Consider the following 14449-nt stretch of genomic DNA (forward strand, 5'->3'; position numbering starts at 1 on the left):
CAAAGCACACTTCCCTGGCTCGCATTAGGCCTGGCAATTTTGTTTGCCATTGCTATGTCTATACATTGGTTTCTTGTTCCAATGGTTTCTTGTTCCAATGCATTTATTTCTATTAGACCAGTGGTGCCCAACCAGTCGGCCGTGGTCGACCAGTAGATCAATGACATGTAATATAATTGTCACGAGCGATGGGATGTTAGCTGCTGAGCAGGCTAAGCTAACTAGCGTTAGCCGTTAGCGTTATCCATTGCTGTCTACTAAACTTTCTTGTTCGACTGCATTTATTTCAATAGACCAGTGGTGCCCAACCAGTTGGCCGTGATCGACCGGTAGATCAATGACATTCAATATAATCGATGCGAGCAATGTTACGAGCGATGGGATAATGTGCTGAACAGGCTAAGCTAACTAGCGTTAGCCGTTAGCTTAGCGTTTGCCACAATGCTATACTGTTATACTGGCATATTCCATTCACGTTAGCATGTAAGCTAACAAAATCAGCGCCGACGAGACTAAACTCCGCTTTTGGTGTTCAATTGTGTTGATGTTAGTTTTGTTTCATCAACAAATGAGAGGCAGAACACACAGTGAATGTATCCGTTTTGTTTATTGCACGTTCTTTGCTGAAAAATAAGTGCTACAGGCTATACTAGACTAGGCTAAGCTAACTAGCGTTAGCCGTTAGCTTAGCGTTAGCCCTGGGAAACGCTCAAAAGCTAACTCTACAACACCATCCATTCGTGATAAAATGGAGTGGGTTATATTGACAAGGCTTGACAACAGAGGTTCAAATATAACTTCATATTTATTGGTTGTTTCTTTTATATCAGCATCCAGTCTTCAGTCTCCGTGTTAACACACTTCCTGTTTACATTTTCGAGCGTGACATCATCGCCTACGGCAAGCGTAAACGCTCAAAACGCAAACCGTAAACAGAACCCGGAGCGAACCAAGACTGAAGTGTGTACACAAACTAGAGGGGGTAGAGGGAGGGGGGAAGCTCGCATCCGACCCGGAATGAGGACGGTACGGAATGGAATGGAACCGAATGGGTGAGTGAGAAAGGCCCCTAACATACTGAATAAAAAGATTCTTACAATCCACAGCACTTAAATTTATTAAGCCTAACATGCTCAGCAAAAGATTGTATTGCACTAAGAACCGTAGGTTTTATTATCAAATCATTAAATTAGTGCTATATCCAACTGTATATAAAATCATTTAATTAGTGCTATATCCAACTGTATATCAAATCACTTAATTAGTGCTCTGTCAGTTAAATTAGTTTGTCTTAATCGTACCGCTGATGTATCCAGATGCATGGTACTATCTGACGTGGAAGCACCCTCCCCCCCTGATAAATAATTGCCGTTCCCAGAGCACAAAAGACCCCGAGCTCACTGGTGAACCGTGAGTCCAATCTCTTCCTCCTCCACCTGGTTCTATTTCAGTGACTCCATTCCGTTCCCGCAGATTAATTATGCAACGTTTTTGACCCAGAGAAATGAGCCCTGTGTTATTTCCAGAGGGACAGGAACTCTGGGGGAAAAGGGCAGAACTAAAGGTCAGGGCGGAGGGATATCAACCGAGGTGTAAATAACGGGACTTCTTGTTGCTGGAGGAGGGATGATCACAGACATGCTGTGGTGACGAGGCTGGTATCCTGCCACCTTCTGAGTGATGCTTAAAATCTGCTTTTGTTTCTTCTTTCTCCCTCTTTTTCCTCTCTCTCTCCCTCTTTCTCCTCTCTCTCTCTCTCTCTCTCCCTTTCTCCCTCCCTCCCTCTTTCTCCCTCCCTCTTTCTCCTCGCTCTCTCCCTTTCTCCCTCTTTCTTCTCTCTCTCTCTCTCTCTCTCTCTCTCTCTCTCTCTCTCTCTCTCTCTCTCTCTCTCCCCTCCCTCCCCCCACAGCCTGTGTACTCCATGCTGCAGGGCGGAGCCAGGATGATTGCTCAGGGTGGGGGGCCCCACCCCCAGGCCCTGGGACCACCAGGAGGCCCCCAGTACAACCCCCAGGGAGACGGATCCCAGGGGCAGCAGCAGGCAATCTACGGTGGGCAGACTCAGACTTTACCGCCCTAGGGTTGTTTAGGTTCTTATTCAATTCAATTCAATTAAAAAAACGTTATTTGTCAGGTGCGGCTGGGTAGCGCAGTGGACTAAGCACTTGCCTACCACCGCAGAGACTCTGGGATCGAATCCAAGGGGCAATTTAGAGCATGATACAGCAAACAGCTGCATTTCTATACATTCAAGACAAAACAGGACAAAACGGGGACAAGAGACATACATGACACTTCAAAGCACAAGACATGACACTGCCTGAACGGGATCCCTATACACTGTTGATCTGTCAGTCCAATAAATAAATAGATTCGGTCAGTACAAAAAAAAGTGCACTTTTGTCAAAAATGTTAAAATCAAGGGGTCAAAGGGTGCACGTTAGTAAACTGACCTTTCCTTGTACTGTGGCCATTCACCAGTGGCAACAATTCCATATTTGGTGATGTGACTAACTTTAGCTACAATTAAATTCGGTAACGGTTCAGAAGGAGCTGATAGGATGATGTCACATGATGTCACATGACAGAATCATTAGAACATTTCAACTACGGTAGTCATAGATGAACAACCAGAAGAAGGCTTAATAGAGTGCAGGTTTGTTTGTATGAAGCTCTTGTTCAAAACGGCAAAAGAACGACAAAATAAGCCCAGTTTTACAATATATTTACAATATATTATCTGAATCAATTGACATCCACATTACATGGAATTAGGGCTGACCCCTATTAGTCGATTAGTCGACTAATCGGTCGAAAGGAGCCATAGTCGACTGGCCGACCTCTTAGTCGAATATAAAAAATAAAAATAAATTATATATATTTTTTTTATCCTTTCCAAAAGAAAAGAGGCCTAGAAGCGTGGCTAACGCTAATGGCACGCATACCAGAGGCCAACTGCCTACGAAAACAGGCACAGAGGCACTGAAAGAGGATTTCACCCATCTAATGAATACACTAGACTAGACAAATATCAAGATGTATCCATCAGTGGACCAATTGCATGCTTTTGCAGAGGACAAGAAGCCTTCAGCCGACTCATTCAGATTTCTTTTTTTAAACCAATAGTCGACTACCGGTAACTGCAAATTTTGGCCAATCATAGTCGACCATCCAAATCCTTAGTCGGGGACAGCCCTACATGGAATTAATTAAGATTCAGCTTTTTGAATTTGATGTATCGACCCAAGTTGATGCGTCATTACAGCCATCTAAATACATGGGGTGATGGATGACAGCCAACTAAATACATGGGGTGATGGATGAAGACCAACTAAATACATGGGGTGATGGATGAAGACCAACTAAATACATGGGGTGATGGATGAAGACCAACTAAATACATTGGGTGATGGATGATGGCCAACTAAATACATGGGGTGATGGATGAAGACCAACTAAATACATGGGGTGATGGATGAAGACCAACTAAATACATTGGGTGATGGATGATGGCCAACTAAATACATGGGGTGATGGATGAAGACCAACTAAATACATGGGGTGATGGATGATCTGATTTGTATTGGCCCTCTATGTCAGGGTTCCCAAAGTTGGGGTCGAGACCCACAGGAGGATCGCGAGCCAGGGGGGGGGGTCGCCAGATGATTTCCAAAAAAATATATATATATATTTTTTTTTTTTTGCAGTCAGGCCACTGAACTTAGAAGCAGGCCAGGACAGTGTTTCTAGTTGCAGCAGCGCAATAGTTAGATAACCTAGGTGGGGAACAACCAGGAGATCACTGCAACTCACACAAGTTGGAGAACTATCTCTCTCTCTCTATAATAATAATAATAATGGATTGGGTCTCTCTCTTGCTCTCACACACACACACAAAAGGAGCCGCATGTGATTGGTGGAGGCGGGACCCTTACAAAAAACTGTTGTTGCTAATCATTGACACATGCTAGCCTGTAATAATCCCCCCCAGAAAAATCTACTTTGCATTTGATATATTGCAAATATATGCCATCACACACACTGGCATTTAAAGGGTTAGAATTATAAAATTAATATGTGGTGTTATGATCAGGGCTGAAGTTGAGTAAAAGATTGTATTATTTTCAATCTGACATTACAAAAAAACTGAAAATCCATCAAAATCAGTGTTGTTGCTAATCATACATATGCTAGCCTAGCCCCCTGACTGGGGCTATATTTTGCACTATATTTCCTGGCCTGAATGATTTCCCCAGTCCGGCCCTGGTTAAAAGCCTCCAATGCTTATTAGTGTGTGTGCGTTTGAACGTGTGCATGTTTCAACCATACATTTCCATTTATTAAAAAAAAAAATCTTTTACATTTTTTTACCTCCTATAATAGTGGGGGTCGCGGCTCTCTGACCCCGTTATTGTTGGGTCGCGGCCTGAAAAGTTTGGGAACCCCTGCTCTATGTAGCAGCTTTGTTCAGGCCAACCGTGGGATATTTCCACAAAGCAGGATTAGAAGATAACTTTTCCAAAAATGTCATTGCATAACTTGTGATATGTTGTTTGTAATTGATCAGTATGTACCGTATATGCAGCATGGCTATAGCGTTAATCCTTGCTAAAACCTGCTACAGTGAAACCCTCCACAGTCTGGGTGCTGGGGCAGGGCAGTAGCCAGCTGACCTCTAACATTTCTATTCATATATTTGTTTATATATGAATATTTTATAAATATGAAAAAAATATATAAAAATATAAACAATTATATATTTTTATAATATATATTATATTTTATAATTCATATATTTATATACCTGTATAAAATGTCTATTCATTACAAGTCGGAGTGGGACAAGATCAGTCTGTCTTAAATAAAATAAATATATATATACACTTTATCTTTCTCTCCATCTTTCTCCTTCTCTCTCCCTTTCTTTCTCTCCATCTTTCTTTCTCTCCCTTTCTCTTTCTCTCCCTCTTTCTCCTCTCTCCCTCTTTCTCTCCTATATACATACCTATACAATGGTACAGTGTGTCACAGCAGCAGCAGGTCTGAGATCAGTGTGTCACAGCAGCAGCAGCAGGTCTGAGATCAGTGTGTCACAGCAGCAGCAGCAGGTCTGAGATCAGTGTGTCACAGCAGCAGCAGGTCTGAGATCAGTGTCACAGCAGCAGCAGCAGGTCTGAGATCAGTGTGTCACAGCAGCAGCAGCAGGTCTGAGATCAGTGTCACAGCAGCAGCAGCAGGTCTGAGATCAGTGTGTCACAGCAGCAGCAGGTCTGAGAGCAGTGTGTCACAGCAGCAGCAGCAGGTCTGAGAGCAGTGTGTCACGGCGGGTGGGTGACCAGCGGGTGACCAGCGCTTCACTTTCGCTCCCAGACCATGCTTTGGTTGGATTCAGAGGCGTGCACCACACGCATTTTCACAGAAATACACTCAATATCTGCATTATTACCACACACACATAGATGTTGTTCAACCAGCTAATGTGTCTGTATCTTTCCTAATACAAATAAACCATATTACTATACTTTTTCAGGAGTACAGTCACACTGATCATCATTCTAAAATGAATTCTAACATTCTAATTAATTATATAATAACTTGTTATACATGCAAAATGGACAATAGAACACTGGAACTGGAAATCTTTAAAAATAAATCTTCAAACGGGACTGACTTCGCAATAGACTAGGCATTTACAGCTGTTCCAATGTAAATGTGCCTTCCTCCGCCCGCTCTGAAATTGGACTCTGTGTGCCCCGGCCACGCACGTTCTCGTGCGGAACCCGCGAGTGCATGTGCATGTGCATGCGCACGCGGATGGTGAGTGTGGGTCTGATGGATCCAGGCCGAGCTGCTATTGACACGGTGGCTGCTCTCTGTGTGACGCTCAGGGCGGATTCCCCTCCATCCTGCTCTCACCTTGGATATGGTCAGTTAATGTCTCTCTCTCTCTCTCTCTCTGCAGCTCCCCAGTCGTTCGCCCATCACACTGGTGCAGTAGTACACCAGCCCCAGCCCTCCAGCACACCCACCGGCAACCAGCCCCCCCCCCAGCACTCAGCGCCCAGCCCTGGACAGGTACTGTCCCCTCCTATACCTCTCTGACCTCCTTCCCCACCACACGCCTACCCGCTGTATCTCAGGTCCACAGACGCTACCCGCTGTATCTCAGGTCCACAGACGCTAACCTCCTCCAACCCATCAGAACTAAGCTCCGGACCTGGGGGGCGACAGGGCCTTCGCTGTAGCTGCCCCCACCCTCTGGAACGCCCTGCCCAACCATATCCGTCATGCAGACACTCATCATTTAAAAAAGCCCTCAAAACCCACCTTTTTACCCTTGCTTTCAACCCATGAACTCCTTCCTCTCACCTTTTTATATAATTCTTTTATTTAATTTTTTATAAATTGTATTTTATTTTATTTACTAAAACTGTATTGTATTGTTTGTTCTTTGAGCATTCGGAAAAGCGCTATATAAATCTGATGTATTATTATTATTATTATTAATTATTATTAATTATTATTAATTATTATTATTATTATTATTATTATTATTATTATTATTATTATTATTATTATTATTATTATTATTATTATTATTATCCCCCAGCAGTACGTCAGCTGCTCCAGTGTAGAGTCAGGGTGGATGGTTGATCTCTGGGTGAAGCACAGAGTGGTTATTGGGAAGGCTGCATGTCACATCTCTCTAATGGACTAAATGGATTATGTCTGATCATTTTTGTCCAGTGACCCCAAACCTAATAAATAAGTGTACAATGCTCAGTAAAAGTAATGCCAACCCGTACAGATGTTGCACTAGGTACAAACCCATACAGATGTTGCACTAGGTACAAACCTGTACAGATGTTGCATACTAGGTACAAACCTGTACAGATGTTGCATACTAGGTACAAACCTGTACAGATGTTGCATACTAGGTACAAACCTGTACAGATGTTGCATACTAGGTACAGATGTTGCGTACTAGGTACAAACCCGTACAGATGTTGCGTACTAGGGCTGCAACTAACAATTATTTTGGTAGTCTACTAATCTGTCGAATTTTTTTTCAATTAGTCGACTAATCTAACGATTATTTCTGTCACACCCTCCATCTCTGCTTCCTGTGGGCGCGGCTCCTTTTCAGGGCTCCAGTGCATGTTTTACCTCACATGCTCAAGTCTGCGCACCTGTGAATGTCACCCTGTTGTCCAGTTGCTCCGCCTTAACATAACATGATCCCATAGCAAATTAAAATAATGACTCATGAAACATTTGAATTTGGATCTCAACTCATTGACTGCCGGGGATTAGCCATGGCCCTGTGGTCGCATTGCCACGCTTTAAAAGATAGGACTGAGTCACCTTGTTTGTAGAGCTATAACTATATTCTATATTATAGCTATGGATTCAATACTATGGCCCATTTGACATCACCTATCTATCGTTCAATATGTAAGAAAGAATAAATGTTTCCATCCATACGTTCCTGTGTTATACCGTGGTGAATATAAGTATGGTTTTAGAGCGGTCTATGGTAATTAATGAAGTCCTGAGTTAAAGCCCTATACGTCGATTCCACTATAGACGTTGCCATTTCTTGCCTGTATATGCTATTATCCCGAAATTAAATCTATATCATAGGTATTATGTTCCATCATGAATGCATGAAAGGGGGGGGGGGGGGCGTTTCTGATTATTTGATTGTCAGTAACGGCATTCGCATTGAACACTAAAAACGCTTATCAGCCCGATCAGTGTAAAAGCATTGCATGATCCAGCAAAAATTTACATCAGATCATTCTTACCTGTGATCGGGAGTATTCCAAAAATAATATTCCAATTGTTTGATCGCCATCTGGTATATCCAATGTCCATTTGGCTCACGGCATAATCCACCACAAGATATGGATCGGGGTTATTTGACGCGCTTCGATGGAACCGGCAGAACGGCTGCCCTCGCCCGACAAGGAAACATGAAACCGGAGACGTTTTGCCATCCCACAGAGAAAGATACAAGGGTATAAAGGGTGCTCGATACCGCCGTCTAGCGTGATGCTGCCGGTATTGCACTTTTACATTATCGGGCTGATTCCCCATGTTAACCCAGAGTCCGTGTGCCTGTAATGAATAGAAATATCGAAATAAAAGAAATAGCGATCAAATAACTAGTATACTCGTTGTTGGCGTTCAACGATTGGCGCCCAATAACGAGTATACTCGTCGTTGCCAGTGAATGAGTTAAGCTACTTGCTTAATCAAATGTATTTTAATTAGGGCTGTCAGTTTATCGCGTTAATTAGATTAATTAATTACACAGCAAATTATCGCGTTATGAAAATTAACTCAATGCATTACAAAAAAAATTATTAAAAAAAAAATTTATATAATTTTTTTTATCTCATTCATTCCATAAGAACGTAGAATACACATTTACAGACTTTTTTTTTTATATATGGCTATTTGCATGTTCTTGGTATCTGATTCTAGGGACATCTATGGATCTCAGGGAATGTATTCCCAGTGTCAGACATACTGTGTCTGTTACACTAGGCTTGAGTAAATTGTAATGAACCAAATGAGAATATCAATAAATTCTTTTTGTATCTTTGACTGCGAATAACACTATGCTCAAATTGACCAGACCTGAAAAATCTAAGCAAATTAATAGATGGAAGATGATTAAACAGAAGGTTTTGTAGATACAGTACTGAATTCTGCCATCCGGACACATGCAATTTGAATTTGATGATTATAGAATATAGAATATCAGGCATAAAATGGTTATGCGATTAAAATGCGATTAATTAATTACAAATCCTGTAATTAATTAGATATATTTTTTTAATCGCCTGACTGCACTAATTTTAATAACATAAATACAATAATCAATCATAATGAAAATCAGAGAGTGATGTCAAACAAACCAGAATGTCACACGTCTTTCTCTCCCCTTGTTGTTTCTTAAAGATATTATTAGATGACCGCTTCTGATATCTAAGTGGTGGTCATGTTGTGTCTCTCCTGCAGAACGCCCAGGCGGGCCCCCAGCCCCAGTCCCTGTACCACTCGGGTCCCCTGTCGGCCCCCACGCCGCCCAACATGCCCCCGGGCCACACATCCCCGCAGGGCTCCTACCCCATCCAGGGCTACAGCATCCACAGCCACCAGGGCATGCCCCACACGTACCCCCTGGGGCAGCTAACGCAGGTATGTCACTCCACACGTAGTAAATAAACATCAACGCTACAGGTGTGCTAACGGTGTGATTTCTTTGTGTGTTGTTTTTAAATTGGAGCCTTTTTTTGCAAAAGGTGTGAATCCGTAATGGAAATGTAAGGAAGGGAGTCGTCACTGACGAGTAGGGATGTTCGATATTGGCTTTTTTACCGATATCCAATATACCGATATTGTCCAACTCTTAATTTCCGATACCGATATATGCTGGGTTTCCCCCCCAAAAAAACGGAATAATTTCAGGTAATTAACATTACATATATCTTGTCGTGGAATTAACACACAATTATGCATACTTTTGACAATAAATTAAATAAGAATTCGTTCTTACTTGCTTGCCTGGCTAAATAAAGGTTAAATAAATGCAAATTTATTTTTAAATACCGGTAATTGAATACCGATAATTTCCGATATTACATTTTAATGCCAATATCAGCCGATAATATCGGACATCCCTACTGACGAGTCATTAGACTGGAGATGTTTCTCATTCTCATGATGGAGGGAGCCTGCGATACATGGATTATATTGACCACATAAATGTTTTATTCATAATGCTCTTTCTTTTACATTTGTAATGTTTGTCATCACCGGCTAGAAATGTATCTGTGTGACTTATAAGTTAGACATGCTTTATTTTTTTTAAATATATATATATATATATATATATCCTTTCATCTACAAGTCCCAAGTGTTAATCGCACACGGCCGATATTCATCCAACTAATTAGACCCAGACTCCCAGAGAAAAGCACCGGTGAAGAGAGCTCCACTTCCATTAGAGGCGACACGTCAACAAACCTTGCCTTGTCTTCCCCACAGGCCCACGTCCAAGGCGCCATGGCGGGCCCCCACCACGCGGGGGGCCACGGCCACCCCCAGGTGGTGATGCTGCAGGCCCCTCCCCAGCAGGGCCCCGGCTCCGTGCAACAGCACCCGCAGCACGGCCACCCGCAGGGGGCGCAACAACACTTCTACATAGGACACCCACAAGGTACGGTGCCCTAGAGCTGTCCACCAGAGGGCGCTCTTCACCTGGTAGAGATGCATTCATGCAGACACTGGGGGCGTATAGCAGGTCAAATAGGGGCATCGGTACCAATGCTAATTTCAAGAGCCACGGGTAACGTGTCAGAATTCAGAGTTATTAGATGTGTTCCAAAATGGATTATACCCAAGTAATTATGGTCCAGTGACCGTGAACTAATGGTGTAAGTCTATACTCCTTCCTAACATCCTTCCTTCCTATGCTTCCTAACATCCTTCCTATGCTTCCTAACGTCCTTCCTACGCTTCCTAATATCCTTCCTAATATCCTTCCTATGCTTTCTGACATCCTTCCTAACATCCTTCCTACGCTTCCTAACATCCTTCCTACGCTTCCTAACATCCTTCCTACGCTTCCTAATATCCTTCCTAATATCCTTCCTATGCTTTCTGACATCCTTCCTAACATCCTTCCTATGCTTCCTAACATCCTTCCTATGCTTCCTAACATCCTTCCTACGCTTCCTAACATCCTTCCTATGCTTCCTAACATCCTTCCTACGCTTCCTGATGTCCTTCCTACGCTTCCTAACATCCTTCCTATGCTTCCTAACATCCTTCCTACGCTTCCTGATGTCCTTCCTACGCTTCCTAATATCCTTCCTAACATCCTTCCTACGCTTCCTAACATCCTTCCTATGCTTCCTAACATCCTTCCTACGCTTCCTGACGTCCTTCCTACGCTTCCTAATATCCTTCCTAACATCCTTCCTCTGCTTCCTAATATCCTTCCTACGCTTTCTGACATCCTTCCTAACATCCTTCCTATGCTTCCTAATATCCTTCCTACGCTTCCTGACGTCCTTCCTACGCTTCCTAATATCCTTTCTAATATCCTTCCTAACATCCTTCTTCTGCTTCCTAATATCCTTCCTACGCTTTCTGACATCCTTCCTAATATCCGGGAGATGAAATAATATGAAATGTTTTTGTCTTCAAGTCGTCTGGCGAGAGCGCCGCCATTTTAATTGGCGCGCAAGTGCAGCCGCCAGTCCAGTGTCGCCATGTGTGGCTTAAGTGGTCTTAAAAGGTCTCCACATAACCCGTTGACACCCGCAAATGTAATATAAGCCACAGGCCCGAGCCCCTCTGACAAGAGTTCCACCAGTCACCGTTGTCTCTCTCTCTCTCCTCCCCCCACAGCGATGCAGGTACAAACGCACCCTTCTCCGTTCCACCCCGCCGGAAACTAAAACTGTTCTGCCTCCCCCTCCTCCCCTCCCAACCAGCCCCGTGGAACAGGCCCTGACGTCCCCCTTTACCCCTCTGCCTCCTGGACGCCACACCACGCCCAGACCAGACACGACCCACGAGACCAGCGAGAGACGGACGGAGCGGACCGGAGCGGAGCGGGGGGCCGGGAGGAGGAGGGGGGGGGGATGACCCGCGGCGTGGCTCCTGCCGGTGCCGCCTTCCTCCCGTTAGTTACACCCTCTTATCGGACCGGCTGAAGGCGGGGCGGTCCGGTCCCGCTCTCCTCGTCCTCAGCTCGCCCTCCTCCTCTCGTTATGGAGAGACAGACGAGGGACAGACGAGGACACGGACCATGAAGGAGCGAAAAGACATTTCTCTCCTCCAGTTTCTTTTTTCTTTTTTTTTCCTTCTTTAAAAGTACCTGGAGATACATGGGAACTGGTGGGATCCACAGAGCGTGTCGCGTTGCCACGGAGACCGCGGCGGCGTGAGAAGGAGGGGGGCCGGGGAGAAGAGGGGGTTTTAGAAACATTTTCATTTTTTTTTTTTTTTTTTTTTTTTTTTTTAAAACATGACCCTGTAGTGACCCCTGCCTTTCCTTTTCTTCTCTCTCAGAGGGAAATATACATAATAAAAAGATGGAAAACACACAAAAAAAACTATTAAAACAACAATGACCAAAAAATAAAAGTTTTCAACTTAACTACAGAATCTCTCTGGTTTGTTGACTTTATTTCTGATTCTCCCAAATTGTTTTCATTTAGACTTTTATTATCAGGCACTGGGTGAAATAAATAAACAAAGTAAATGCCATTATCACAATTGGAACAATATTAGATCATAACGAACATGATCACCTAAAAAGCTCAATTAACATTAGCAGCCAATCAAGACGACTTTCTATCAAAGTAACAAACGAGCTGGAGTCCTCGTCACTGAGGCTGCGGTTCAGAACTCTGCGGCCACTAGAGGGAGCTCTACACACACACACACACACGGCTCTCTGGGTCAGTGGGACACTCTTGTTCGCCTCGGGGGAAGGAAGACACTGATGGGCTGCCGGTGCTGCAGAGGCAGGTGTGATGTGTTCAGGTTCAGAGGCAGGCGCTATTGTCTAAAATGTATATCACGCTAACGGTATATATCACGGTATATTCATTTATCTTAAAACTTCTATATAAATGCTTCTGAAGGGATAAAACACTGGTATGGCAGCTATTACTGTACTCCACATAGTACAGAGGCATTTTAAGAAAATGTATTGTGCAAAACCTTTTCTCAAGTGTCTGCGGGCAGGTAAGGTAATTCATATTTTGACGCTGTTGAAACGTAAATAATAAAATTATTGTTACAGCTTCTGAGCTATAGACTATCGCTAATGTCCATCAATATCTTCCTTTTGAATGAAATAGGTTCAAGAATGGAATCCGGATTGTTAGCAGAGAGAGAGGGAGGGGGGGGACGGACTGACTCAGCCCCCCCTTCCCTCACTATTGGATGCCTCTGAGCATTCCCAGGGATAGGTTTAGTTAGCGTTAGCAGCTAGTTACGGTTTTATTGCGAAGTGGGCATTCCAGAATGGCGAGGATGCAAAGCATGTTAGACCATTGGACCTGTCGCAGAGTTTACATTACATAGTTCTAAACTGCGCAACTCGCGAGAGTTGTCACACAGCTGTCAAACGCAGGGCTGAAGAGCTAGTTTACTTCTAGAATTGAAGGTCCGCTCTGCTCTGTGTCTATTATGAAATGACAATTGCGCGTTGACACGCCCACTACGCAAAGCCATTACTCGCACACTGCTCCTAAATGATTTTTCCAGTTCGCACATATCTATTTTTAGGGGCAAATGCGAGTGAAATAGTCTCACTGTGTAGAGCCCTGGTGTGGTTACGTCATTGCTACTTTAGAGCTGCTCTACCGATCTCAACAAGGTATAGTCAAAATCCATACCGTAGCGCAAATTCATGTGGTGCCGGTGTGTTCAGTACATTACTTGTACATCAGTGCCACATTCATCAAATAAAAAATGTTATTTGTGAAATACTAAGCGTGTTAGATAAGTCAAGACATCATTGACTGGCTCGGGAGGTAGAGCGGTCGTCTGGTAGTCGGAAGGTTCCCAGTTTGATTCCCGGGCAGCGTGTCGAAGTGTCCTTAACACATTGACCGCCAGCAGCAGGGGGCGCTGATCCCCCTTCAGCACCAGGTCTTTATTCAATGGATATAGTTTTAGAATGCGACATTTGCGAGTGCTTAAAATATATCTTATATTATAGCGATGGGTCTAATACACCCGTCTATTGTCAGTGAGTTGCTTCCAGGCAACATGTACAAAACATTGTTTTTTCATCCGTACATTTCAGTTTTATACCGTTTTGAATAGAGTATGGTTTGGGTGCTTCTGAGTAATTCCAGGAAAAAGACGAGAAAAGGGCATTTTAGTGTAATCCAGTCATCACGTTGTAATTTTTCTGCTGATTATCTAATCATCCTGAAATCAACGCTAGATTATCATTATATCTCCGCGTGCATACATGAAATGGCCCTCGTAGCGGGGCACCCCCCCCCCCCACCGCAGCCAACGGTAGAAAGCACACAGTCCACACAGATAGCTTTGATCGTGGGAGAAAGAAATATCAGATCAATGCGAGGTTTTATATAGAGTCCTTACCTTGTCTCTTATGTAATGCAAAAAAAAGAATCCAATTATCTGATCGTCATTCCAGTTATCCACAGCAATCGTGTCCCCGACATTACCGAGCGTTACACATGAACGGGCGGGCGGGGTTAAGGCCTCTACATGCTACAGCAACTTCAAAGCAACTTCAACACATCATCAGCGCGATTTCAGCGCGCTTGTTGTTTAGGGTCTTGTAGACTGTGTTGCGAGGATGCTGCGTACATGTCTCCAAAATCTAACCTAAACAACCGTTGCGTTGATATTGCGTAGCAGTGATTGGTTGGTTAGC

General features: G+C 43.6%; 1 protein-coding gene across 3 annotated transcripts in view; it reads left to right on the forward strand.

Annotated features, from left to right (window-relative positions):
* The window catches only part of atxn2l (ataxin 2-like), a 39524-nt gene extending 27534 nt beyond the window's left edge, over positions 1-11990 (forward strand). For 2 of the 3 annotated variants that reach the window (XM_084323573.1, XM_084323575.1), the window contains 5 exons: positions 1910-2051; positions 5963-6075; positions 9031-9210; positions 10060-10231; positions 11428-11990. In XM_084323573.1, the coding sequence (XP_084179699.1) occupies positions 1910-2051; positions 5963-6075; positions 9031-9210; positions 10060-10231; positions 11428-11477 (657 nt within the window). In that variant the 3' untranslated portion in view covers positions 11478-11990. The remainder of the gene's footprint in view (positions 1-1909; positions 2052-5962; positions 6076-9030; positions 9211-10059; positions 10232-11427) is intronic. The other variant, XM_084323574.1, reaches the window with a different exon arrangement.
* The last annotated feature ends 2459 nt before the right edge of the window (positions 11991-14449 follow it).

The sequence above is a fragment of the Notolepis coatsorum genome, assembly GCF_963971535.1.
Source record: "Notolepis coatsorum genome assembly, chromosome: 10".
Classification (NCBI taxonomy): domain Eukaryota; kingdom Metazoa; phylum Chordata; class Actinopteri; order Aulopiformes; family Paralepididae; genus Notolepis; species Notolepis coatsorum.